Consider the following 25,622-nt stretch of genomic DNA (forward strand, 5'->3'; position numbering starts at 1 on the left):
AACGTGCTGAACGTTTTAAAAGGATTTACTCACTTATTACAACGAGGCTATATGCTAGGTCCTGATAATGTTATTCGTCTCTTTCAGATGTTGACTGAGCCTCAGACGGGTTACAAAAGCACCTAAGATCCTGTTGTCAGTACATGATGGAAATGAGTTCAAATCCAGCCTGTCTGACTTGTTCTTAATCACTAAGGTATGAAATTAAGCATGTTGCCCTTTGCCTGATTCTCCTCCTGAGGCCTGAATATTTCACTTAGCTGAGTGCAGAAGAGAGAAAATTCTCTCTCCTTGACCCAACTTGGCATCAATATCCAACTCCCCTTCTCAAAATGGGTTGCTTCAATGAGCAGCAATGAATGCCAGGTCGTGGACCAGTCACCTTGATGACTAAGAGTCAGACACTAGGGAAAGAAAATGCTCTGTGACAAACCTACCCTTGTACAGAAACAAGACAGAAATGGGGGGACAGGGCAGAAGATAATGGAATAAGGCATAGGAAAAATAGCACCTGGCATCGTGACAGTAATAATAATAATAGTAGTAGTAGTAGTAATAGTAATAATAATAGACTTTACACTGCTCTAGGCACTGTATTAAGTGCTTGGTGTAAGTGACTTCATTTTAACATTGAAAACAAGTCTATGGGGATGAAATATTATTAACATCATTTTATAGGCAGGAGTATTGAGGTTCAGGTAATCAGGTAAATTGCCCAAGCTCATATGGTTAGCAAGTGGAAAGCAGAGATTTGAACCAGCACCTACACTCCTAACCATTATGCTATAACCATTATGCTGAAGACATAAGAATTCCAATGGTCTTTCCCCATAACCCACTCCTGCACTCCAGACTTAAATAGTCCAAGATCAAGAGAGAGCAAGCTTGGAGTTGCCACTCTTCAGTAAGTGTCAATCATTTCAAAACAGTGTATTTGCTAAGAAGATGCAGTTCCTGTGATAATCTTCTCAACCAGGTATCAAGAAACAGGAAGCAAAGATTCAAGTAACAGTATGTTCCTACTTACGAGGAAGGTGGGACAGCATAGTTGACACTGGGCTTAACTGTTCTGGAAAACGTGGTCCCAGTAGGCATACACGCTGGTACATTTTCCCCACCTACCAAATACAAAAGAAGTATTTCATTTCCATGTTGCTCTTCAAAGTTCCACCTCATTCGTGCCTGTCATTCATCCTCTGGCCTCTTCCTGTCTCCATTTCTGTACAGAAAGGTGCTGAGTCTCTGCTCTCGGATACGAAAAGGGTGTGTTAGGAGAGGGAGCCATGGTATCTCGATGTCTTTTTTTTTTTCCATCTTAATTCTATTATGCCAACTCCACTGAACTTAATTAGAGTGAATACAGAATTACACAATTACCCTCTGTTCTATTCTTCAGATGTTATATTTTGATAAAATTTACGACATGCTGCTCTCCCCTTGAACACCAGATGAACACTAGAAATGGATGTGTGTTGACATAAAATCTGTTATAATTACAATTAAAGTACAGCTTACATAATGATAGTGTTATCATAAAATTATAGATGTGTAGAGACAACGTGGTCATGCATTTTTTAGTATAAGTACATGCTTAGACCAATATCTGTTAGCGGAATGAAGATGGAAGAGAATTTTGGTTAAGCCACAAAGGCTGTTTAAGGACTTGCAGATAGCTAAGGGAAACTCAAAGACCAGTAAGATAATACTTCCCCTGCCATGTTTTCAATTGCAAAGTGAAGGGAAGATGTGAAAGTAAGTACCCCTATGGAAATTACAAGACAAGTACATTTTTTTCCTTGAATACCTGGGTAAATGCTTAAATTCTAATGTATATCACTGATGCAAATTTTCAACTGAGTTTGATAAATCATAAAATAATAATTATACATATATGTATATAAAACTGCATGGAACTAGACAGTTCAGAATTACTTCTAATTAAAGAGGTACCCTATGACAACTAACTTAAACCTTACAAAATATGGTTCCAAGTACCCTATCAGAGTGAAAAGTAGGAGACTGAAAGGTTTACTGTAAATGTTTGTAGTCATGGTGTCTTAACTAAAACTACTGTGTCACAAATACTATTAAAATAATTGTGACATTTTATTCACTTTTACTGCAAACAACAAAACAAACTATAGGTATTTTTTCATTTCAGGTAATTATTTTAGCTAACAGTTATTAAATGTTTTGAGAAGACAGAGTGCTAATTGCATTACTTCATTTTATCTTTAAAACAGCGCTTCCATGTAATTATTCTTAATATCTCCATTGTATTAAAGTGTATCTCTAGTTTAGACCTTTCTTCAGAACTGCAGACTTGTGTATCCAACTGTGTACTCAGCATCTCTACTTGGACGTCACGAAAACATCTCAAATCTTAAACCTCCAAAACTGGTCTTTAATCCCCCAAACATGCTCTACCCCAAACTTTTTCCATCTTAGGCGACAGTAACCACACCTTTCCAGTTCCCCAGGCCCTAAATCTCGAATTCACCCTTGACCCCCTCTTCCTTTCCATTCTTGCATTCAATCTACCACGAAATGCTGTCACAACCTTCCCAATGTGCCACTTCTGAGAATTACCAGCCGCTAGCAGCCTGGTGCAGGCCACCAACATAGACCTCGAGGATCCTGTAGCCACCTCCCGAGATTCTCCCTGACTCCACTCTCTCCCCACATCCTCAAGGCCACAGATAGAGTTACGCTTTTCAAACAAGAGACAGTTCATGCCACACCTTGGCTAAAATCCTGCCCCTGGCTGCCTACATTTAGAGTAAAAGACACAATGCATGTGATGGCCTCCCAGGACTTACCCAATCCATCCCATCACATATCCGACCTCCAGCCCTCCTGCTGTCTCTTCCTCCCCACTGGCTAAGTCAGCCAGGGTGGCCTCCTTGATATTCCTCCAAGCTGCCCGGCATATTTCTGCCTTAGAGTTTTGGGACTGGTTATTCTTGCTCCCAGGGAGTGGTCTCCCCATCATACATTCTGACAACTCCCTCACTTCAAGTCTTTGCTCAAATGTCAACTTATAAAATCCACCCTGACTACCCTATTTAAAATCAGAACCTACCTGTACACTCCTCCAGCACTCCCAACCCAAGCCTCTTCAGGGAGCTTCACATCCTTTTCCTTATCCCGTAGCACCCATCAACTTGTGACAAAGCATAGAATTTATTTATAACATCCGTTTCCACACGAGAGTGTAAGGAGGGAGAAAGCACGCAGGCAAAGGCTCTTGTCTAATTTATTCATTGATACGTCCAAGCATAGAGAACAGGAAGATGCTTGATAAACAGTCCTGAAAAAGATACAGATGAGGAAACTAGTAGTAAAGCTCAGAAAGTTTAAGCAACTTCTTCAAGGTTCTAGAGCTAGAAGAGGGTCACAGTAGAATTCACACTTGGGGATGTCTAACTTCAAATCTCTTAGCCGCTCTGCTATCTTTTTTTTTTTTTTTTTCTTTGCGGTACGCAGGCCTCTCACTGTTGCGGCCTCTCCCGTTGCAGAGCACAGGCTCCGGACGCGCAGGCTCAGCAGCCATGGCTCACAGGCCCAGCCGCTCCGCAGCATGTGGGATCTTCCCAGATCAGCTCACAAACTCTCAACCACTGCGCCACCAGGGAAGCCCCTCTCTGCTATCTTAAGTCCATGCAATTCAGGATTTGTTTTAATCAGTGCCATGGAAATTCTCACTCCACTGAATAGGATCACTAAAGTGTTCTCTGTCTAGATTTATATACATATTTTCCATTTAAACAAAGGAAACAGAAGAGGGGAATTCATCATGTGTTATTGCGGTAGTTTTACAGCAATTTTAGCAATAATGACATTTAAGTAATAGTGATATTTAATGATAGCATAATAATAATAAAATAATAGCTCTTAAATGTATTGAAGACGAATCGCATGCTAAACTCGGTGCTAAAATATTTCCATGTATATTTTGTGCAAAATCCTTATGAATATTCTATCAGATGAGCTTTATGTGTAACTCCACCAGGCATACTTCTCTTATTCCGCTTTCAAAGATAAGGAAATTGATGAGAAGTGTGGTAACCGTTTGATCAAGATGAGACTGGTAATAAGTTGTGAGTATGAATTTAAATTCAGATCTAACTCCAGAATTTGATTCTCAATCCATACATGAAAATTCTGATAATTCCTTTGATAAGGGTATGTTCTCTCCTGGAAAACATCCCCCATTATGTCTGCCTGTGCTCATACCTTCAGAACACAGTCAAGTTTGAAACATGATAAAAATGTTTAAATAGGGTGCTTTAATAAATGGAAATATCTTCATCTAAACAATAACACAAAAAGGCAGGCTGAGCCCTTTGAAGTGGCTTCGTTGCTATCCTCCATCCAGAACAAGAGAAGGAATCAACAGCTGCAGAGTAAAGAAAGCATGAAACCCAGAGATGGAGGATTCTGTAAATGACCAATTACAAGACTATTAAGCCACACTTTCATAGCAAGAGGCAAAATGTTCCATTAAACTGAAAATTCTTCTACCCCTCACTCCAAGGCCCACACAAACATTAATGTTGCATTTATTAGGATGTATTTCCTGTGCTCTATCAACGTGACTTTCAGCAACTGTATTAATACAGTCCTTTCGCTTTGCACATATATCTGAATGATGGATTCCATTACTGGAGTTTTGTAGAAAGAGTGGAGTGACTGAAGTAAAGTTTGGGAAGAGCCATCATAATCCATAATGATGGGCACTGAATCAGGACAAGAAGAAACCTCTCTTCTCATTTATTTGAATGAAAATTCTACTATATATTTATTGCCTCTGTACAGGGCCATCTGTTGAATAATGGAAAACAAGCATCTTTCATTTGCAGGTAGGATTTGTGTGCTCAAGTTTCGATGGGCCTGCAGAATTAATCTTGTTTTAGAAATGAAATAAAATGTAATTTCTTACTGTAAGTAGATGTGGTTAAGCAACTGGCAACTTTGATGTCTTTAAATCACTGCAGTTTCAGGGTAGGCAAATCTATAATTATTTCAAGCACTTCTTTATTGGTGCAACAACTGAGCAGTGTACATAGTGGTCAACAACCTGGGCATTGTCAGACGACTTAAGTTTGAATCTAGACTTTGCCACTCACCAGCTATGTGACTTTCAGCTATGAGAAGCACTTTCTTCAGCTTTACAGTGTGGATTATTATATGCCCTTTGCAGAACTACTGTAAGAACTAAATGTATATGGGCACAGTGGCTCATAGTAAGGGCTCAAATTAGTACTGTGGTCACTACTAGTAGTATTGAAAAGAAATTAGAACTTCTATTCTCATAAAGTGGGATATGTGTCCCTTTATCATTGTAATTTCATATCATTTTACTTTTGACCTTGTAATTTAATAGCTTGATCCAAGAAACATTTAGCAGTAAATATAATTGAAAGAAGATTACCTGTCAAACATGAAATACTGTAGTATCAAGTGTGCTGGCACAATACTCTTCTCAGATAATTAACCTGTAAAAATATGTTATTGTCTTCTTTTTAATTAAGCACATTGAACATATATATTTACTGTGCCAATTGGCGAAAGGTCCATTAATTAATCAGTCTAACTATATGTTGCATAAACGTCTTCTAAACATAATCGTATATGTATTTTATTTGTTGGGAAAATGTGTTTGAGATTGTTCTTTTCTGCCTATTTAAAGTAAAAGAGGGTGAGAAGTAGAGTTAGGCTTAATGTACTTTGTACTCCATTATGCCATGAAAATGCTTCTGTGCCCTGGAGACAACAACAAAAGATTTGCTTTAATGACAAGAATCAAGTATGTTCTAAAGCTTCCAGGTAGGAGGCGTAGAGGTTGCAGTTTATATCAGAAGTATTTGCTCTCTCTCTCAACTGCGTCTAGATGGGAAAGATGTGGTCACAAATGCTTCAAGGTGATATAGTAAATGTTGGAAAGGGGGGGGGGTAGAAGGCAGATTTTTGAATATCTCAGACCTGAGCTAGAAGGATTTTATTTAAAGAAAATAGCGGATATGATTTTTCACTTAAGGAATGCCAGTCAGCAAACCTGACATTAATGTAGGAAATTAGCTCTTTTAGCTATGATGCTTTCAAATGCACATTACTGAAAACAAATTCAAAATAGTCAAAGGAAATTTACAAACAAAAACCCAACAACAACAACAACCTCAACAAACAAGTACTAGAAATTCAGGGATGCAGCCATATTCAGATACAGTTGGATCTGGAAGTTCCAGAGTATCAGCAGGGTTCCAGCTCTCTCTCCATCGCTCAGCCCTGCTTACCTCTGCAAGACTTTATTTTACAGAAAGTCTCTTCTTGTGCTGGATGGTCACTGGGAGTCCCAGAGTCATATCTCCCCAGCTTAGAAATTCCAGAGAGAAAAGACAATTCTTCCATTTCTCTCTGAGACAAAAGTCCTGGGGAGGAGTCTGATAGACTTAGCCGAGGTCAGATGCCTACCCATGAGCCAATCACCTGCTTTACTGGAGTTCAGTCCCTGGGCGACTCATCCCCGGGGCCCGTGAGGAGGCAGGATGGCATTATCTGGCAGTTCTCCAAGAAAAGCCTGCTGTTTTCGTAAGATGAAAGGGGAGAGGACATGGATAATGAAACCTGTATCTGCTTCTGTAAAATCCACAGAATCTTACTCCCTGCCCTGTGTCGATGACCATGCAGTAAGCTGACCCAGGAGGTCATTTTTCCCACAACAGTCTTTATATATATGACTAAGGAACACACTGGTAAAAGAATATGGGAGAAAGTCTGAGTATGACAAGTCAGCTAGACTGATATTAACTAAAAAGGCTGTGTGAAAATATCCTTAAAAAGTTGCCCCCAACTCACTCAAAGTCCAAAGTTGGAGCTGGAAATACAATGTCATGGAGTTTGGATAAGAACAGGTTTTCTCCAAGCTGAACTATGACACAGAGATTAGAGACTTCTAGAAACTTTACTTTTTCAAAGAAAAAACATCACATGAGAAAAATGAGGCCTAGAAAAATTAAATGACTTAAGCTAACTAATGGCAGGACTGAGACTAGAGTATACTTTGTGTAATTGGCTATGGTCTTTTTTTTGTTTGTTTTTTTTGTTATCACTTCAGAACGAGACAAACTTAAAGAAAGGAAACACAACCAAAACTCAGTGGTTGGAAAAGAGATGGATGTGAACGCCCACTTGTTTCTTACGTATAAAGTTACCCCTCGCAGTGTTTTGGAGGAGAAAACGCTGGCTCTTCCCAACGTTGGTTACATACACAAAGATTCCAAAGACAAGACGAGTGCTTTGCAAACAAAGTAACTAGAACCAGCTCAGGCTTCCCCGCGCCGGGTCCTACGTTCCACGGTCAGAACCACCAACTGTATCCCCCCGGGTAACAAGGTGATTCAGAAAAGCTGGCGCCTTCAGAGAAGGGAGAAAACTTAGCCGGGAAGAGAGTCAGGAGGAAACTTGCTCAGCTTCTTGCTGGGGTCTGAAACGATCCCAATAGAGTCCTTAAACCCCTCAGGTTTCCCCAATCAAGCACCCTCGCCTCCAACCTGGGCCACCCCAGATCTGACTATCAGACGACAGAAGCCTGCGGACGCACGGAGAGCTGACCACCCCACGAGAGGGACCTACGCGCGGCCGCGCCCACTCACCCGCCGCTCCCCGGGAGACGGGAGACCAGCCCGGGGTCCAAGTCCTCGGCGTGGCAGACTCGCCCCTCTCCGGGCCCGGCTCCAGCTCACCTCGGCGCGGCCCGCCTGGGCGCCGCCATCTTGACCACATAGGGGGCCTCGCGCCGGAGGCCCCTGAGCGGGCGCCCTGAGCGGAGCCGGAGCGCCGGGGAGGCCCAGGTCGGCGTCCTACGTCCCCCGCGCGCTCGCGCCCCGTCCACGAGCGACGAGAGTCCCGCACGCAGCGCCCGACCCAGGCTTCCGCGGAAGCGGCGCCCCGCGCAGCCCGCACCGCGGCTCAGGCGGCGCCGAGGGCGGCCCGGGCGGAAGAGCGGGCGCGGGGCACGCGCTCGGTAACCTGGCAACGCGGAGCAACCCGGCGTCTCCGGCGAACCCCAGCCCTCCACCGCGAAGAAGCACGGACCCCCGTACCAGCCGCCCAGCCCGCGCCACCCCTCGGTCGCTCCGCCCGCCGCTGCCCGCTGGCTATGGTCTTTTAAATCCATGATACAACGTCTATATGTAACAAATCTGTTAAACCCTAAATGTTTATGATACTCAAGTAATCCATTATCTGAATTATTCTTGAAGATAAAACATCCAAGACTTCTTAATTGTATGGGTATACATACATAAAATACACGTGGAGGTAACTTCAAATATAGTATGTGCCTGTCTCTATTCCTTCCCTCTCCGCTCTTTTAAGAAATGCCCCTTTAAAAATTGCCCACTCACCATCTGTTAGGTAAATTTGCTGAAACACAGTAAATGTGGAGACAGAAATTGTTATAGAGACTATTCCAAATGACACTGACACCTGTATTTATGAAATTTTTAAAAGGGTAAGTTAGAGTTGTTTTTTTTTTTTTTTAAATCCCACTATAGTAACACCACATCATCCTAGGTGCCCAGTTCTATCCAATTACATAAGATGGAGAAAGAGAGAGAGAGAGAGAGAGAGGAGAAAGAGAAAGAAGAAAGGAAGAAAACCAAGTACTTATGTATAAAATGTTGCTCCCAAAGTTTGAGATTATACTCAAGCATCAATGAACAGAAGGAAAACACTTACAAATTTACAAATGTATTTCATTTATGGTATGAGGGACACAGGTTTAGATTTGCAACACGCTCCCACAAGGGTCAAATTGACCACTTTTTTCTATTAGTTGCTCTCGAGAGAACAAAACAATGGAAACAGATGCCATTCAATTCCAAGTCTATAGCTTAGACCATGTCACTGCACATGAAATATTGTTCATTCAGAGTCAGCACATAGCAAGAGTAATTTATACTCTCAGAGTGTTTGCTCTCAAGTCAATAGCAGAGAAGCCTTGAATAAAAACGTTCCCATTACTTTCCATTGTAATAGATCTTACTTATAGCCCATGAAACAGTGGTCAGAGGAGGTTTATTCTTTGGACACCATATTATATAATCTCTCCACTTTAAGCCATCCCCCACTCGGCGATTATTTTTTAAATATGTTACTCGTAGTCAATATTAATTTACATTTAATCTTTCTTAGCATTAGGAGAGTATTATTTTGTACAGGCTCAGAAACAAATCTCCCGAAATTCCTCCCTGATGCTCCCTTCAGGCTGAAAATGCATTGCAGGGTGGCTGCAGTGACTTAATTCTAGTTGGCAGAGCCCTGGCCACACACTAATTTCATTAGCCTCAAACTCCTGGATTTGAAAGATCCACTGAATATGATTCCTGTCCTCTGACGTGTCACTTACTAACCAATTCAGTGTGCATACAGAGGAGAGAAAGGACTTGCTCAGCTCTGGCCCACCGGCAGGCAGATGAGAATTCCCAGTCAGAGACACTGTTTACATCTGAGTGGTCATTCTTGCCCGGGTCCTCATTTTCAGGAAGGAAGTTCAATCCAGGCTTTGCCGGCAGCTGCAGCATTTGTTACATCCATTACTAGCTCCTTGTTCCTTCCTGCCCCCCAGTGCTTAGCATCCCCCATTTCAGTCACTAAGTCTTCCTTCCCCCAGCCTAGAAGCTTACCTCACCATAAATTTTTATCTCAAATGATAGGTTTGGCACATTCCCCACAGCAACCCACAGGGACTGGGGAAAAGAAAACTCAAATCTCTGGAGAGCTAAGAATTCAACCATTTAGAGGAGTTTCTTTTATACAGGACAGTCTTCATTGAGCTGAACCCTGCAATCCCAGAGAAGATTCACCTACCCGTTCTTTTCCTCTTTCCCTAAAGTGACTGTGTCTTTGAACAATGGGTCTGTGTCCCACTATTCTCTCTATTCATTTTGCAGGTTTACAGAGGCTGGGAAGCTGGGGACTGGACTTACATGCCAGGAGCTTCTAAGATCACACGCAAAAATAAGGCTACTGGAAGAGATTGTTGGAATCTATCTCTGTATATTTGAACATGGGCAGTGGTTAACCAGGATGCTCACACCAAGCTTATATCCAGCTTGCAGCACAAGCTACAAGTTGGTGCATCCCTCCTACTACCAGCCTCTTCTCAATAAATGCAGGTGAAAACTGGGGGCTCTTTTCCCTCAGCTGTTCATTCCAACATGAATAGCTGCAATTTGCAAACTAGAGGAAAATGACAGTGTTTTCTCTGAATGGTTTTGGTCCCAACGCACACTGCTAATGCTGGCATTCAGTTCCTTTCCTTCCCAGCCCAGGGAACGGGGGAACTAAGCATAAGGCAAGCGTTCTCTTTTCTTGCAAGTGCCTCAGATCCACACACCAGAGAAGGAATCAGCTCCCCCTGGAATCTTTTTCAGCAAACACAATCCTTCAGCCTAGTCGGCAAGCTCTCTCTTGACTTTAAGATTTCACTCTTTTTTCGACAGGCAGGCCCATCTGCAAGCTCCCAAGCTCCAAGTGAAGGCACCAAAATAATTTTTAAAATGTCAAACAGCAAATGTGCCTTCAACCCCCAGAGCTTCAGTAAAAATACTGTGAGTTGCCCCTGTGGTTCTCAGGTGACCTCTGGCCTCATCTTCCCTGCAGCGCTGCCTCCTCAGGTTCTCTAGCTTAAGCTCAGAGGTAAAGGAAGTGCTTCTGGGTTTTGCTTACAACAACCCAGGCTCTTCCTGAAAGCATTACCTCAAAGTGAAGGCTGCCCAGAAGCACTTTTGGCCTTGCAAACATCTAGAGGTGGCATACTCAACAGGTGCTAGGGATGCTCAGAGGCTCAGAGGGGCCATACCAGGCTGCAGCTTTAGACAGGCACCCCTCCTTCTGGCACAAACACAAACTTCATAGCCCTGGGTGCTGATGTAGTGACAGCTTGAATCTCACAAGGAGTCCCCTCCAGAAACCCAACATGCTTCAGGAAAGGCACTTGAGAGGGAGCCAACTTTTTAGCTACGGGGAGCATAAGGGTCAGCCAGAACATCTGGAGAAGGGACTAACTGAGCTTGGGTCCTACCAGGCAGGGAGAGAGCTGTGCATTAGGAAAGGATCACTTCAAGACAGAGGTGAACAAAAAACTTGGAGATAGGGGTAGAGAAGGAAAAGAGAGGCAGAAATTGAAAGGGAGAACATAAAAACAGAGAGACAAAAAAAAAAAAAAAAAGCAGGGAGAAAGAGACACAAGGAGAGAGACACACAGGAAGAAAGACAGAGAAACAAGAGAACCCATAGTCACGCAGACCCTGAAACTCAATTTCTTCATCCAGAAGCCATCCATCTATACCCCAGGGCGGCACAGGAGCCGTGGGGCCGAGGCTGCGGGAGCAGGCGGTGAGAGAGCACTGCAGCACCGCCCACCGCTCAGCGGGCCCGATCCGCCGTCCTCGCATCTTCCGCCGTTGCCCGCCTGCACCCGGAGCTAGAGGACCGCCCGGCCTTGCTCAGCGCACCCTACTGCCTCCCTCCAGGCGCCTTCTTGTCTGGCTCTGAGAAGCGTCCTCAAAACCCAGGACTGGGGTTGGGGGCTGCGTTAGGGAGGTCGTGGGAAAGGATGGGCACAGGGTGAGTGCAGAAAAAGCGACTGTGTTTCGCAGTTAGCATGAGCTCACCTCCGGGCTCTGAGCTGGCAGGAGTAGAAAGCTGATCGCCCGGCTCCTGCCAGTGGCCGGATCGCAAAGGCAGTTTAGACGGTGCAAACAACTGCCCAGAGCAAATCACCTGGGGGCACGTCTGCCGGTGGCTTCTCCCCGCTTGAGGACAGTCCCCACGCCTTCCGCCCCATGCCCTCGCAGAGACAGGTTACAGGTCGGGAAATCCAACCCGAGCGAAATGGGCAATTCACGTCCAAATGTAGGTGAAGACCTAGCCTTCGGTTTAAGAACTGCCTCCCTAAGCTCTTCTCGAAATTTTCCAAGGCAGCTGCAGCTTGTCGGGCGGCTTGGGGCAGGGAAGCTGGGGAGTTGAGAAATGCCTAGTTTCTAGGCGTCTTCTCATCTTCCATATTCCTTGCGCCTAAGTGGCTCTCACAGGAGCCCGGCACTTTTACAAGCCTGTTTTGGAACCATATTTCACTCTAATGAAAACCCATTTAAATCATCACCTTGTTTTTCGGAGACTGTTTCTTGTCAATGGGGCCATAAATCCAGAATGTCAAGCCGAATGGAGTGGAGCGCGGACAGGGGAGAGATGGAAGGGAAATGAATCAAGCAGGGAAAGTACCTCCTCGGGTGAGGTGGGAGGGACTCGGCAGGATCTCCAGGGTGGAAATGACCGAAGGCTGACCAGACCCCGCACCCCTGGAGTCCAAGCCAGCCTTCAGGATAAAGAGCGCGGGGAGCTACGGCGCGCTCTGCCCCGGAGGGAGCGCCCCCCTACCTGGAAAAGCCTCAGGATGTTGGCTACCATGATGGAGACCGAACTCCCCGAAGCCCCAGTCACTCCAACTACTTTCTCGGGATTGACAAAAACCGGAGGCTCGCCGTTGGTGCAGCGCACTTCGGAGGTGTCCTTCTGGATGAGCGCCTGGACGAAAGTGAGCGACTGTTCGAGCGCATAAGTGTCCCTGGAACAAGTGTCCAGGATCCGCGCTCCCAGCGTCACGTTGGGCAGCAGGTTGGGATCGCTGTTGATCTGGTCCAGGGCGTAGAGCATCGCTTCCAGCCTGTGGATCCCGTTCTCCCTCTTGATGTCGCCGCAGGGCACTCCGCTGGGACCCTTCGCGTGCACCGGAAACAGCCCCCCGAGGGTGACGTCCCCCTCGATCCGAATGGAGTGCGGGGCGTACATCTCCTGGCCGCGAGCCGCCGCCGCCAGCGCGCACAGAAGCACCTCCAGCACGCAGCAGGGAAACTTCATCAAAGTCAGGGCGCGGAGCAGCTTCCCCAGCTGGACCATGCTGCTCCCGCGGCTGCGGTGGTGGCGGCGGCACTCGAGGGGACGGTGGCGGGCTCGCCGGAGTCCTGGCCCCTTGGGGTGAGCTCCTCCGGGAAAGCCCAGGGTCTCCTGCGGGCGAGGAGGGTAGGGGCGCCCGGGGAAGGGCAGCCGGCGAGGGTGGGGTGGGGGGTCCCGCGGCGCCTGCCAGCTTGGGGCGCCGTGCGCTCTTGGGTTCCCCGGCCAGCGCGCCGCGCTCGAGCTCGCGCTCGGTGGCTTGCAGCTCGAGCTCTCCAACAGCCCAGCACTGGGGAGAGAGCGAGGATGGCTATCGCTTTAAATGCGCGTTCGGCTCCCTCTCCTCCTCCGCCCACTCCCTCCCACCCTCGCTCGCTCTCAGGCTCTCCCCACCCTTCCCAGCGCCCACCCTCCCCAGCGTTTTGCATCATCACGCAGGGAGGGGCTGCGTGCTGAGGTAAGGGGGGAGGGAATGGGTGCGGCTGTGGGGGGGGGGAGTACCTCTGATTGGGAGTTTCGAGGTCCCCAGGGAATCTGGGGATTGCAGGTCGCAGGCGAAGGCTGAGCTCCTGCTTCGGTCTCACTGTAGCAGCCGCTCGCTCGCCCGCCTGCACCCACACGCACATTCTAGGCACAGGGTGGCATCAGCCCCGGACAGGGCGGTTCTAGCTGGGGCTGACTGCTTCCAACCCTGAGGTCCGGAGCCGGGGCTGTCAGCGCCGGGAGAATGCGAGGTAGTCGAAGGTGATGCCGCCAAGCATGAAGGGTAGTAGGGAGACCCCAGTCTCTACTGCTAATTCGTCTGTGCCAGTTTTTCCTAAGAAAAACACACATACACACAGGAGCCTGATTTATGACCTAAAGAACCTTTACGCAGAGACTTCTCCGGGGCCAGGCACTGGGCTAGCCTGTAGGGAAAGACGCCAACAAGAAATGCTGGGAATGGAAATGCATCTTTGGTCTTCAGGGGTTACTGTGGCCGGAGCCGGATGAAGTAACCCTGGTCTCCAGTAAATCTGTGGCGGATTCGCTCCTTTTCTTCCTTTCATCGCAAGAGATGGAACAACTGAGAACTCTGCAGAGCGCACTTTCTTCTCTGGCGCTGACAGGTGTAAGGCTCCCTCCTACCCATTTCCAGAGATGCTTTTGGGCTGATGTCAGGTTTCCTCGGGCAGGAAATAGCAAGAAAGAGGTGGCAGTAGGAGGAGCAGACAGAAATCTCCCCATCGATCCAGTGATCCAGTGATCCATTCTTCTTTTTTTTTTCTGGCTGAAGATTTGGGGGGCTTGGGGAGTGGGATCAGGATGCCAGAGCAGGTTGTAGTGCAGTTAGGAAGCTGTTTTTCAAAGGTGTCCCCTCCTGCAGGTCCAGCCCAAACTTGGCCCATTAAAGCAACAAGTGGCCCTAGTTCCTACACAAGGAAGGGCAATGTATCTGCCCTTGGTGCCCACGTGTACTGCTTATGGAGGTCTCTACTCTTGCTGAGCCTTTCTGTTGGAGTGCAGCGAAACTGTCTTATACAGAATTGAGGGCGCAGAGGAAACCAAAACAAGACTATACTTTCTGTTGTAATGTTAGTGTACTAAAGAAAAATGTCCTTGCACATAAACAAAACAACACACACACACACACACACACACACACGCACCTAAAAAGTCAGAAGTTGGGAAGTTGGTTGTCTCTTCCACCAACCACCTGTATGACCTTGGCACTTCTGTTCCTGTGCCTGAGTTTTACTTTGCCCATCTGTAAAATGATGACATTGAATTGAATGTTTTACAGGTTAACTTTTAACTTTCAAATCCTCTGTTGAAATAGGCCATGCACCTTTGGCCATGGTGTTCTTTTTAGACCAATATCCTTTGTTGCTTTATGTGTAGGGCACCCGTTTTTTGATACCCAAAAACACTTCAAACATTTCCTGGTACAGAGGATTTTATTTTTTTTCTTGTTGACCACCCATTTATCTTCCTTCTAGGGAGAGTCCAGTCCATCATTTTCTTTTCAGACATGCCCCTCCTCCAGGTTTCAATGCTTAAGGTTTGAGGAGGAAAAAAACCTTCTGGCTACAGTGTTCACGGAAGGGAATAGAGGCTAACAAGAGTTATGCAGGGCTAATCCCTGGACTTCTGCTGGAGTAACGAGGGTGATGACATAGCGTTACCACTGTCCAATAGACAATCCGTGCTGGAGTTAAAAGAAAAAGGAGCCTCCTTCCTCTAAATGCTTTATGTATATCTTTTGGACAATGTTACACTATTTGATTTTGTAAAAATATACCATTTTACTGCCATCTTCAAGAAAAGTGATGTAAAAACTATGCGAAGCTACCCCTGTATACAATGTGATCATCCGTCACTCATAGATGTGATGCCCTGCTATATAAGTGCACACCTTGTGCAACCTTATGCTGTGATGCGCCCGCCCCTTCCAGCCAGCCCTGGAGCTGCGAGCGTATAAGCCCGCAGCTGTGCCAGAAGCTCCCACATAAACAGGGAAATATTTGAATCCCTTAATGAGAGATACCAGAGAGGAGAAAAGGCAGAGAGAAGAAGGGGTGGGGAAGAGAGAGAGGGACCTGGTTAAAACACGTGAACTCCTGGATCCACATGTGCCTGAAAGATTGCCTCTTTTTTTTTCAATTATAGAGTATTTTATTTCTGTTGTTTGAAGTCAAAATATCCTCTTGTAACTCACCTATTCTGCTATTCAATACATTGGATCAAAAAGGCTGGAACAAGTGAAATAGATATCCTGTTAAGGCAGCATTAGCTAATTTGGAAAGGGGGAAAGAAGCAAAGCAATAGAAAGGCATCCTTGGGAACACAAATACTGTGATCCTAGTATTTAGGCATCAGTACCTCAGGCTATATTTGATAGAGACTGTATCCTTATTTAGTTTTTAATTTAAGGCTATTTAGTAGGCACTTGGTGCCAAAAAATATATTTGAAGAGCTGTGTTACAAGTAATAACACTTGATTTTTCACCTGCCCATGTGAAGATCTATGTTCTCCTCTTCCATTTCCAGGTCACAGCTTGCAATTGCTCAACAAATAGTTCTTGGCTGACTGTTGAATGTTGCCTTATTCTGTGTTCTCTCTTTGCTCTACTCATTCTCCCCAAACATCTGGCAGCAATCATTATCTTCTTTTTGTTGCAGTCATCTGTGTGCATGTTTTATTTCCCTTGCTAAGCTGGAAGATCCTTGAGGGTAAGGGGCTAGGTATTATAAGGGGCTAGGTATTATTTATCTTTTTACCTCGGACAATGTTCAGAATGGTGTTTTGTACCTAAGAAGCACTCATGTGTTGAATGAATCAGAATTGGTTTGCCATTCCCCACTGCCTTTATCTCACAATAACAGAAACATAAAGTGGGCAGAGCAGAAACGACGGCAAATAAATTGTCCTCTTAGTCACAGAATGCAGTTTCTAGAACTTAAAGAATAATCAGTAGATTTTGAAATAACTTTGTTTTACAGAAATTTCATAAGATTGAAATACTCTAACCTTAAAGCTCTCGATCAACTCTAAAGGAGGGCTTTAATTGGCTCTTCCTGAGTCAAGCGTTTATTCCTGGGCCGATAACTGGGGCCATTGTCATAATAGAAAGTGTGATTTGTTACCAGAGAAAGAGGAAAGTGACGCTGGGCTTGCAGGATACTTATATCTTCAGCCAGAGTGCATAGGATCTGGAACTTAATTGGTGACGCAGTATTTGTTTGAGATTATATGAATGAAAAATCTTTGTGTAAGAGTGATTAATCTAAAACTTGGCCAGTCATTGTCCTAGTGTCATATTAAATTGCAGGAGAATCTAGTTTTAGGCACAAAGATCATAAATATAAAATGTGTTCCCAGGCTTGGTTCTGTGTAGTCAGTAATCTATACTCACCCTGTCATTAATAAAAATGAAAGTTAAGGACTCAGTCCTAACTTACATGCTTAGCATTGTATTTTGTTAACAATCTCAGTTTTATTTTCTTTGTTCTCCCCTGTCCATCATCTTCTGCAGAAAATAATGTCTCCACTTTCAATTCCCTGTCTATTTAAATCCAATTTGTAATTTATAAAGTTGTCCTCCTTAAGGGCTGCTGCTTCTGCCACAGTAATGTACTCTGGCCATTATTATACTCTTCCATCTTTCATGTAGGTCTCCATCCATAGGTTTTGTTTTCATAGCTCTTTTTTTTTTTGGCGGTACGCCTCTCACTGTTGTGGCCTCTCCCGACGCGGAGCACAGGCTCCGGATGCGCAGGCTCAGCGGCCATGGCTCACGGGCCCAGCCGCTCCGGGGCATGTGGGATCTACCCGACCGGGGCACGAACCCGTGTACCCTGCATCGGCAGGGGGACTTTCAACCACTGCGCCACCAGGGAAGCCCTATACTTATGATTTTATATTTGCTTATTTACTTTTGTCTCCCCCCTCAGCTCAAGAGAGACTATATTCATCTGTGTTAATCACTGCTGTGTTTCCTGAACATGCCTATAAATCATACTGAAGAATGGTGCCTGAAATTTGGTAAGGGATCAATCAATTTTCTTGGCTGGATGAAGAAATGTGTTCATAAATTAATGAACAGATCTTCGGGGCTTCTGACTTGAGGACTAATGGGAAGAGGATGGCAAATGGTTGGGACAGGGTACTGCAAGAAGTAGTGTTTGGAGTACTCTGATAGCTATCCTAACAGATAAGATTGTGTTCATTTAAGTAGTTTTAATGAGAGAGCTGGGAACTAGGGACACACAGCATTAAGGTTTTTATAATGCATTCTGTAGAGTTCTTTTTAAGTCTGTACAAATATCATTGAAAATATATGCATACATATACACCTCTGTTACTTTACTTAGTGCTTTACGAGAGCCCCTCAAGGAAGGGGTAGTAGCAACTCTCAGTATCCTTCCTTTATGATGAGCTTAATTTATTCAAAGTTACATCATAATTTATTTGTAACTGTGAAACTAGACTTAGTTATTGAATAGACCCTCCCTAGAAACGTATGACATTAATAAAACCAACAAAACTTTGTTCAGTTTCCAATGATAGACACACTACAGACTCAATTATGGGCCATCCAGTTTAATGAAGGGAAGAAGTGATTGAACAAATATAGAGCAAACAGAATATGAAGTCTTATCCTCCATTAATATTAGTAACGGATAGTGTGGGCTCCAATGCCTTCAAGATAGCTTGAGACCATCATCTCTGTGTCATGGGCAGGGGGATGTTCAGCCAGGATGTCTTTCACTGTCACTGAGAAAAATTTCCATAATATATAATGATACCTACTGAAACTGATATGGGGCATTTGGATAATAAGGAATCCATTAGCATATTTTTCCGGAAGCCTTGACTACAAAATGAAGACAGTAGATTTGGACACTTTCAGTCATGAAGAAGTTGTTTGGATATTCATCTTTATGCCTAATGAAATAAGCTTATTTCATCTCTGCAGCTTCCCATATACCATTTTCCCACCTCTGTTTTATGTTTGGAAAGACTTTTAGAAATTGAAAGTCAAGTTAAAAAGTGAGTGACAACTTAAATGATATATGGAATATTTTGCTGACTTACAAGAGCATGCAGAATTAAATATGACCCAGTTCAAATGTTTATTTTAACGTGTATGTTGAGGTGGAGTTTTCAAGGTGCCAGAAAATGAGAATTCACCTTCCAGTGTGTGTTACCAGTTCTGTTCATTGCACAGAATCATCTTCATAAAACATACTGTTTTCTATGTACCTGGTATATATCTCAATTAGTTTGAAGAATTTCTCAGGTACCTCTTAACATGTAGTGCTCCAATTCCAATCTTGCCAAGTCCTGTACCAGTGACACAGCACACAGGAGTTTTACTTCTCTTTATTTCTCTGGGTTGTTCAGCACCCAATGAAAGAACAATGGAATGGGATCAAAGAGATCAGGGTTCTTGTCCCAGATTTACCATAAAATAATTGTGTCCTCTTGGGAAAATTATAGTCATTCTAGGTCCCTTTTCTTTACTTTGACAGAGCTGCACTAGATGACCCCAAATAATATAGCACTCTTTCAGTAGTAGCTTAGATGTTATTGGTTTTCTGAAACAAATGAAGACAATGACACATGAAGCTGTGCAACATCTCTGTAGCTCTGTTGTCTTAGAGTTGCCTGCATTTTACCGATGATAAGATGACTGTGCATAGAAGAAGATGTTTGGAACCAGCGGTTCCAAAGTAAGTGGAGGTAAACCACAAATTTCCTTCCTTCCTGAAGCTCACTTAGCCAAAACATAGGCTTCTGAATATTGAGCTGTAAAGCATATTATCAGTACATTTTAAAAGAAGCTATTCTTCTAGGATTTCCAATTAATAGCAGGAGGTTTTGAAATGCTTAAAAGATCATCTAATTTTGTGAGCTTGACAGCTCTATTTTCCTGTCAAGCAAGTTGTATTAGTGCCAGAGAGTCACCTGAGCTTCTGGATGCTTCTCTGAACCTCTTGAAGTTTTCTTCTTGCTCTCTGAAATTCATGCCAGGTAAGCCTCTTTCTAGAGCGTATGTACAGACTTGTGTATTTTTATATAGGAAAGCGATGCAGTGAGTCAAGTCGAGGGTTAAGCCCTCATTCTCAGAGTGGTATTGAGCTCCTGGTGAAATATAATCATCATTTCCTCAGAATCGAATAGCAGTTATCTCAGGTGTATAATCCCATTAACTATTTATACATTTACGTATGACACATGGATTTATTGTACCTACGAGGTGTGTTCTCTTTGGGAAGTACAAAGCTCTTAGAGACATGGGTTGTTCGTTTTTTTGTTTTCCCACAAATACTGTGACCCTTTGAGCAGGAAGGTCTATATTTTACTAACATCTAGAACCAGCAGTTAACACGTGTCTAAGATGTAGTCAATAAATATGAAATAGATAAATGAACACATTTTTATGTAAGGGCCAGGACATGGACAAATAGAAATTTTTCATTTTCAGTCACAAAGCAACAACAGACATAAAAATGATACAGACAACAAGTGCTACGGTCATTCAAAGAAGGCATAGAATAGATAGAAGGATCTCCTCTATGGCACAGGGAACTATACTCAATATTTTGTAATAACATCTGTATGGGGCACCTGCTCCACACCAGGCCCTATGACAGGTGCTTACATACTTTCCCTCTCCCCCATCCTATGGGGAAAGTACCTCTGCTATAGATTTAACATTTGCCTCCCCCAAAATTCATACGTTGAAATCCTAACCCCCAAAGTGTTGGTATCAGGAGGTGTGGCATTTGGGAGGTGATAAGGTCATGAGGGTAGAATCCTCATGAACAAAATTAGTGCCCTCATAAAAGAGACCCCGCAGAGGTCCCTCGACTTTTCTGCCATGGGAGGTTACAGAGAAAACACGCGAACTGTGACCCAGGAAGAAGATACTCACCGGACTGTGAATTTGCTCGCACCCTGATCTTAGACTTCCAACCTCCAGAACTATGAGAAATAAATTTCTGTTGTTCATAAGCTACCCAGACTCTGGTATTTTGTTATAGCAGCCCAAATGGATTAAGATAACCTCTGTCCTTAGGTTTCAGACCCAGAAACTCAACTTTGTAGAGGTTACGAGAACCCTAAAGCCACTCAACTAGGCAGAGGCAGATTTGAAATTTAAGTCTCCAATTCCACATGTAAGTCTATCAGACCCTGTCTCCAGACATGATGTCATGAACAAGAGCTAATGCAACAAAGAGTTTACATGCAGCAAAACAATTAGCAAACAAAGTAAGAATATAGTAGACCGACTGTTTTTGTCACCCAATAGCCATTCACCACTCTTCCAGTTGAACAGAAGCCATGCCCCGTGGGCACATTCAGCCCTGCTGTTTTCACTTCCCAGATTTGAGGGGTAGGAAATTATTATCCCTCCTGGCCATCAGCACCCTGACCTCTACCACCCACCGGGCCAGCTTCAAGAACAGCTGGATCCACCTGTTCAAATGAAACAGGTCTGCTCTCTGTGGTGTTGGCTTCTAGTTCAAGCAGCTCTCCCCACATGATAGCAAAACTGGCTCCCAGCAGTTGCAAGCATGAATCTTACCAGCCTAGCAGTCCCAAGAGATACCTTTTAAGTATTTTTTCCCCAAAGCTCCAGTTAAAAGTCCTAGGCTGATTCCAATTTGACCTGCTCTGGACAAACATTTTCTTTAGAACCAAGAAGGCTGCCAGACAAAATACAGGATGCCCGCCTCGTTAAAGCTGAACTTCAGATAAACAGTAATTTTTTTAGTAGAAGCATGTTGCACGCAATGTTGAAGACACCCTAAAAAGTCGTGGTTTTCATCTGCGGTTCAGCTTTAACTGGGCGCCCCGTGTGGGCTTTGCCGGCTGTGGTTGGCGCTGAGCGGGGTCGGCGGGGACGGTGGGGGACTGTGGCCCGAGCCGGGTTGCACACCCAGCCCACAGCGTGCAGGGAGAGAGGGGCAGCCTCGTCTCCGCTGCAGGAGCTGAGACGGGGAGAAGGGGAGCGCCCCAAAAGGAAACCAGCTGCCCCTCCCAGGAGAGAGGAGATGGCTGTTCAGCAGCCAGAAACAGCAGAGGAGCCCGAGCACAGAAGCGGCGGCCTCTGAGGACGCGGCGCACATATTTCTGGTGGGCGAGGGGCACGCGGGACGGTCCGTGGGAAAGAGGGGAGCCCGCGCCGGCCCCTCCGCCTCCCGAGACTGTGCGTTTCCCTAAAAGAGCAGCAGCTGTGCAAACTGACGGTTCACAGTTGTGATAAATCGCCTTAGGAAAGCACTTCGATTAAAGTCACATCTAACTAGAACGCAAGAAGTCATCCCTGAACAAATCAATTGCGAGAGGGGCAGCTCTGGGCGCGCACCCACGCCGCTGCTGTTTTGCTTTCCCCGCAGGACGAGGGCCGCTCACTGGGTCGCGGGGACAGCGCGCTGTCTCAGCTGGGGAAGAGGCGCTTCCTCAGGACACATGCAAAACGCAAAGTGTGAAAGGAGGCCTTTATTCCATTCCTTTGGGGGATTTCTTAATGACGTAAAGCCCAACTTGGTTTCAGATCTGCCTGTTGTTTCCGTGAGAGAACCTTCCTGGGGGGGTCCACCAGCAGCGGGGTGGCCAGGCGCCACAGGGCTGTGCTCTCCTTCCCAAGCCAGTTCATCTCCATCTGTAGTATTTTCAGAGAAACTCTCGGATAGGTTTTCTCCAACAGGTTCTTTTTCCTTCACTTTATAAAGTCATTCTCCTGCACAAAATGAACGGCCTGAAGACATCACTGAGCCTCTTTTTCTCCCAGGGTCAGGGCCAGCACGGCCCCCAGAAGGCAGGGGCGCAGGACCTCACAATGGGCTTCAGGCCTTCCCCTCCCCTCCCGCCCCTCCCACCCCGCCCTATCCCTCCCCTCCTCCCCTGCAGAAATCATATCCCTTTCTCCAGACTCCCCACTTCAGCTTGACTTCCAGCAGATCTTTACCCTGCCAGTTAGTAATTCAGGACTAATTAGGTGATTGCTTTCATTTATGGTAGCAGTGGGGGGTGGTGGTGATGAAATGGCTTTGCCCCTATTCTTGTTGGAAAAATAAATTACACCCACTGTCACTTGAGATCTTATTTTCCCCCCAATCAAGCAAATTAGCAGCGTGGTTCATTTTCCCAGCATTCACTCCTGAACAGACGGCAGTGCCCTGGAACGTGGCTTAGAGCTCTGTGGTCAGTGCAATTGTTTGGGGCTGTTTGTGCCGACAATGACAGGAGACGCCTGTCTCCCGAAAGAAGAGTGGCCCTTGTCTTGCTTAGGCCAACGAGCTGCCCAGAGCGCTGCCCGCCTGGCTTCTGAGGAAGATGTACACCGCCATCTAGTGGATATGGGGGCTCACTGCAGTGTGCTCGTTCTCCCGCCTTTCCTTCTGGCCGGTAAGAACACGCAATAATGCTTCTTGTAAGTTCCTAAAAATAGGGGAGGTCTTATATCACCAGGAGTGAAATGTTTGCCTCAATGTCTGTAATGAAAGTGCAACCCCATGCTTGCACAACGTCTGTCTTGTCAGTAGCCCTCTTTCATCCCGATGTTTAGGTCCAAGACAGGATCGTCATTGTCTGAGCAATGGGTATTTCTCTGAAGCTGGGTTGTTCTCCCCTGTCCCAAGTAGTGTGGGAGGAGACAGTCAGCACCTGCACAGGGGTCTTCATCTCTGCAGCCTCGCCATCAATCCTCATCTCACCCACAGCAAGCCCGATTCCAAAGTGCACAGGGTAGAGGCGTTCGAAAGTTGGCTTGTTCAACCAGGGGCATTGCCACTTCCCAGAGGGAGCCAGAAACACACCCACATCCTAAGACTCTTTTCAGTCTTGGCATTGAGGCGGTTCCCACTCTGTCCCCTGACTACACACAAGTCAGTGTCTTTTTCCTTTCCGCTCATTCTACCTACATGAAGAGCACGTTGATCTCCCCAGTTTTAACACAGGAACCATGATTTTTTTGGGTTTTGTGTATGGGTGGGGGAGAGAATGGGAGAAGGAGCAAGTACATCCCAATATGGAAGGGCTTGGTGCCCTGGTTCTCAACCAGGGGCAATTTTGCACCCAGGAGACATTTGAAAGTGTCTTGGGACACTTTGGATGGTCACAGCTTAGGGGAGGCTAAAAGTCCTTCCATCACAGGACAGGCCCACAGCAAAGAAGCATCCAACCCCACCCAGCAGTCGTGCTGAGGCTGAGAAAGCCTGGTTTAGGCTCGCAGATATCGCCCTCCAGCAAGCTGGTGAGAACACTGATTGTCCTCAAATAGCCCACACTGCAGAGGCTGTGGATAGATAATGCATCCTCTCCCAAGTCAGTACTGACCGCCGTTTTTCTTTTAGACTCTTCCATTTTAAACATAATTTAGCTGTCTCTTTTTGTTCCCTCTGCTCTGCTGAGAAGAGAAAGGATTGGAAAGGGGGAGGGGAAGGTGACAGAAAAGGAGGATTAGAGGCCTGACCTGTTTCTCCTGGAGAAGCTGGGCACATTCCTCTCTCACACGGGCTTTGTGACTGAGCAGGGTACAATTAAAAGCACAATAATTTGCTTGTTATTCAAGTCAGACATTAGTCCGGGTAATGGCTTGCTTGGTGTAGAGATGGATTTCCTTGTTTGGAGCTAAGCACAGGACTAGCTGAATTCTCCATGGAGAAATCTTGATTTGTTCAGGTCTTTCATGTTTTCTACAGAGAATGGATTATGTCTTCCTAAAGAGGCGCCTTGCTTAAAAAGCTACAAAGTATAAGAAAAGGATTTAGGGCAGAGGGGCCTGTGGTTACCTAGCTGAGGGGTACAAGGAATTTCAGAGCCAAGGATTATTTAAATCCATAAAGTTCAAAAAGTAACTGGTTTAGGGACTTACCTGGTGGTGCAGTGGTTAAGAATCCACCTGCCAGTGCAGGGGACGCGGGTTCAAGCCCTGGTCCGGGAAGATCCCACATGCCGCGGAGCAACTAAGCCCGTGTGCCACAACTACGGAGCCTGCGTGCCACAACTACTGAAGCCCACGCGCCAAAGCCCGTGCTCTGCAACAAGAGAAGCCACCCAGTGAGAAGCCCGTGAACCGCAACGAAGAGTAGCCCCTGCTCACCACAACTAGAGAAAGCCCACGCGCAGGAACAAAGACCTAAGGTAGCCAAAAATAAAAATAAATTTTAAAAAATTTATTAAAAAACATTGCTTTAGCACTATTGCATCAGTGCTGGCGAGTACACTGTAAAGGCAATTAAGCATGAGCTAATATTCATTTTACTTTGGCTAATTACTGCATGGATCCAGGAGAGGGAGAGGAAAGAAAACATGCCCCCTCCCTAGCAATCAGGGAGGACGTTGGTTTTGGTTTCTTTGCCTTATAGGCACGCTTATTAGTTGAGGTGCCCAGAATCCAGCCATCACAAGGGCCTTATTAGTTAAAACACAGGAAAATTGTTCTCTCAAGGCAGAACAGTGAATGCTCTGCTGTCCCAGTGACCAAGCAGAAACCACTATTAGTTTTAACTCCATCGATTATTGTTAGCCAGAGAGGACATGACATACACAGTCCTGACTTCACCCATGTGCCTGCTGAGCCTGGGTCAGGGGCTCTCAACCCAGAACAACTCTGCCCCCCTCCCCCCAGCTCCCCGCCCCCCGGACAATTGACAAGTTCAGGAGACATTTCTGCTGTCACACCTGGGGAAGGACTGCTGGCGTCCGCTGGGCGGAGGCCAGGGATACTGTAGGAGTATCCCACAATGCCCAGGACAGCCTACAGAAAAGAATTATCGGACACAAAATGTCACCAGTAGCAAAAGAGGTCCTGGTGTAGACAGAGGCAACTTCCTCTCCTTGAGTAGGTGAAGGTCTTCAGAATCTTCGCTTCCTCAAATACATAATGGACAAGTCATCAGATGACCATATTTCATGCTAACTAACACGCTTTTCTTCCCCCTTTTCTACACTGGGTATTCATTCTCCCACTTCAGGAAATCGAGTGACACTAAGAAAAACTTGCCCTGGAAGGATGGTCCGCGGGGGCGAACTGAGACCCAAGTCGGTGCCCGCCTTCTCCTTCTCCGATTCACACACACACAGCCAAGAGAGAAGACAGCGAGCTTCTCTGCAATCCCCTGGTTCGGAGTTTTGAGAAGTTTTATTCCCTTCTCTGAGATTACCC

The 25,622-nt window shown here is 45.6% G+C and overlaps 1 protein-coding gene across 50 annotated transcripts in view; it reads right to left on the bottom strand.

Moving 5' to 3' along the window:
* Positions 1-13,299, bottom strand: part of LOC115850451 (metabotropic glutamate receptor 7-like) — a 151,950-nt gene extending 138,651 nt beyond the window's left edge. For 43 of the 50 annotated variants that reach the window (XM_070043465.1, XM_070043474.1, XM_070043466.1 and 40 more), the window contains exons 1-2: positions 12,448-13,299; positions 1,028-1,118 (exon numbers count right to left, since the gene is read on the bottom strand). In XM_070043465.1, coding sequence (XP_069899566.1) covers positions 1,028-1,118; positions 12,448-12,966 — 610 coding nt within the window. In that variant the 5' untranslated portion in view covers positions 12,967-13,299. Of the gene's footprint in view, positions 1-78; positions 123-1,027; positions 1,248-3,082; positions 3,311-5,434; positions 5,499-7,655; positions 7,796-12,447 lie in introns of those variants that run through there. The other 7 variants (XR_009559351.1, XR_009559355.1, XR_009559344.1 and 4 more) reach the window with 6 other exon arrangements.
* Positions 13,300-25,622: the final 12,323 nt, after the last annotated feature.

This window comes from Globicephala melas, chromosome 1 (assembly GCF_963455315.2).
Source record: "Globicephala melas chromosome 1, mGloMel1.2, whole genome shotgun sequence".
NCBI classification, from domain to species: Eukaryota; Metazoa; Chordata; class Mammalia; order Artiodactyla; family Delphinidae; genus Globicephala; species Globicephala melas.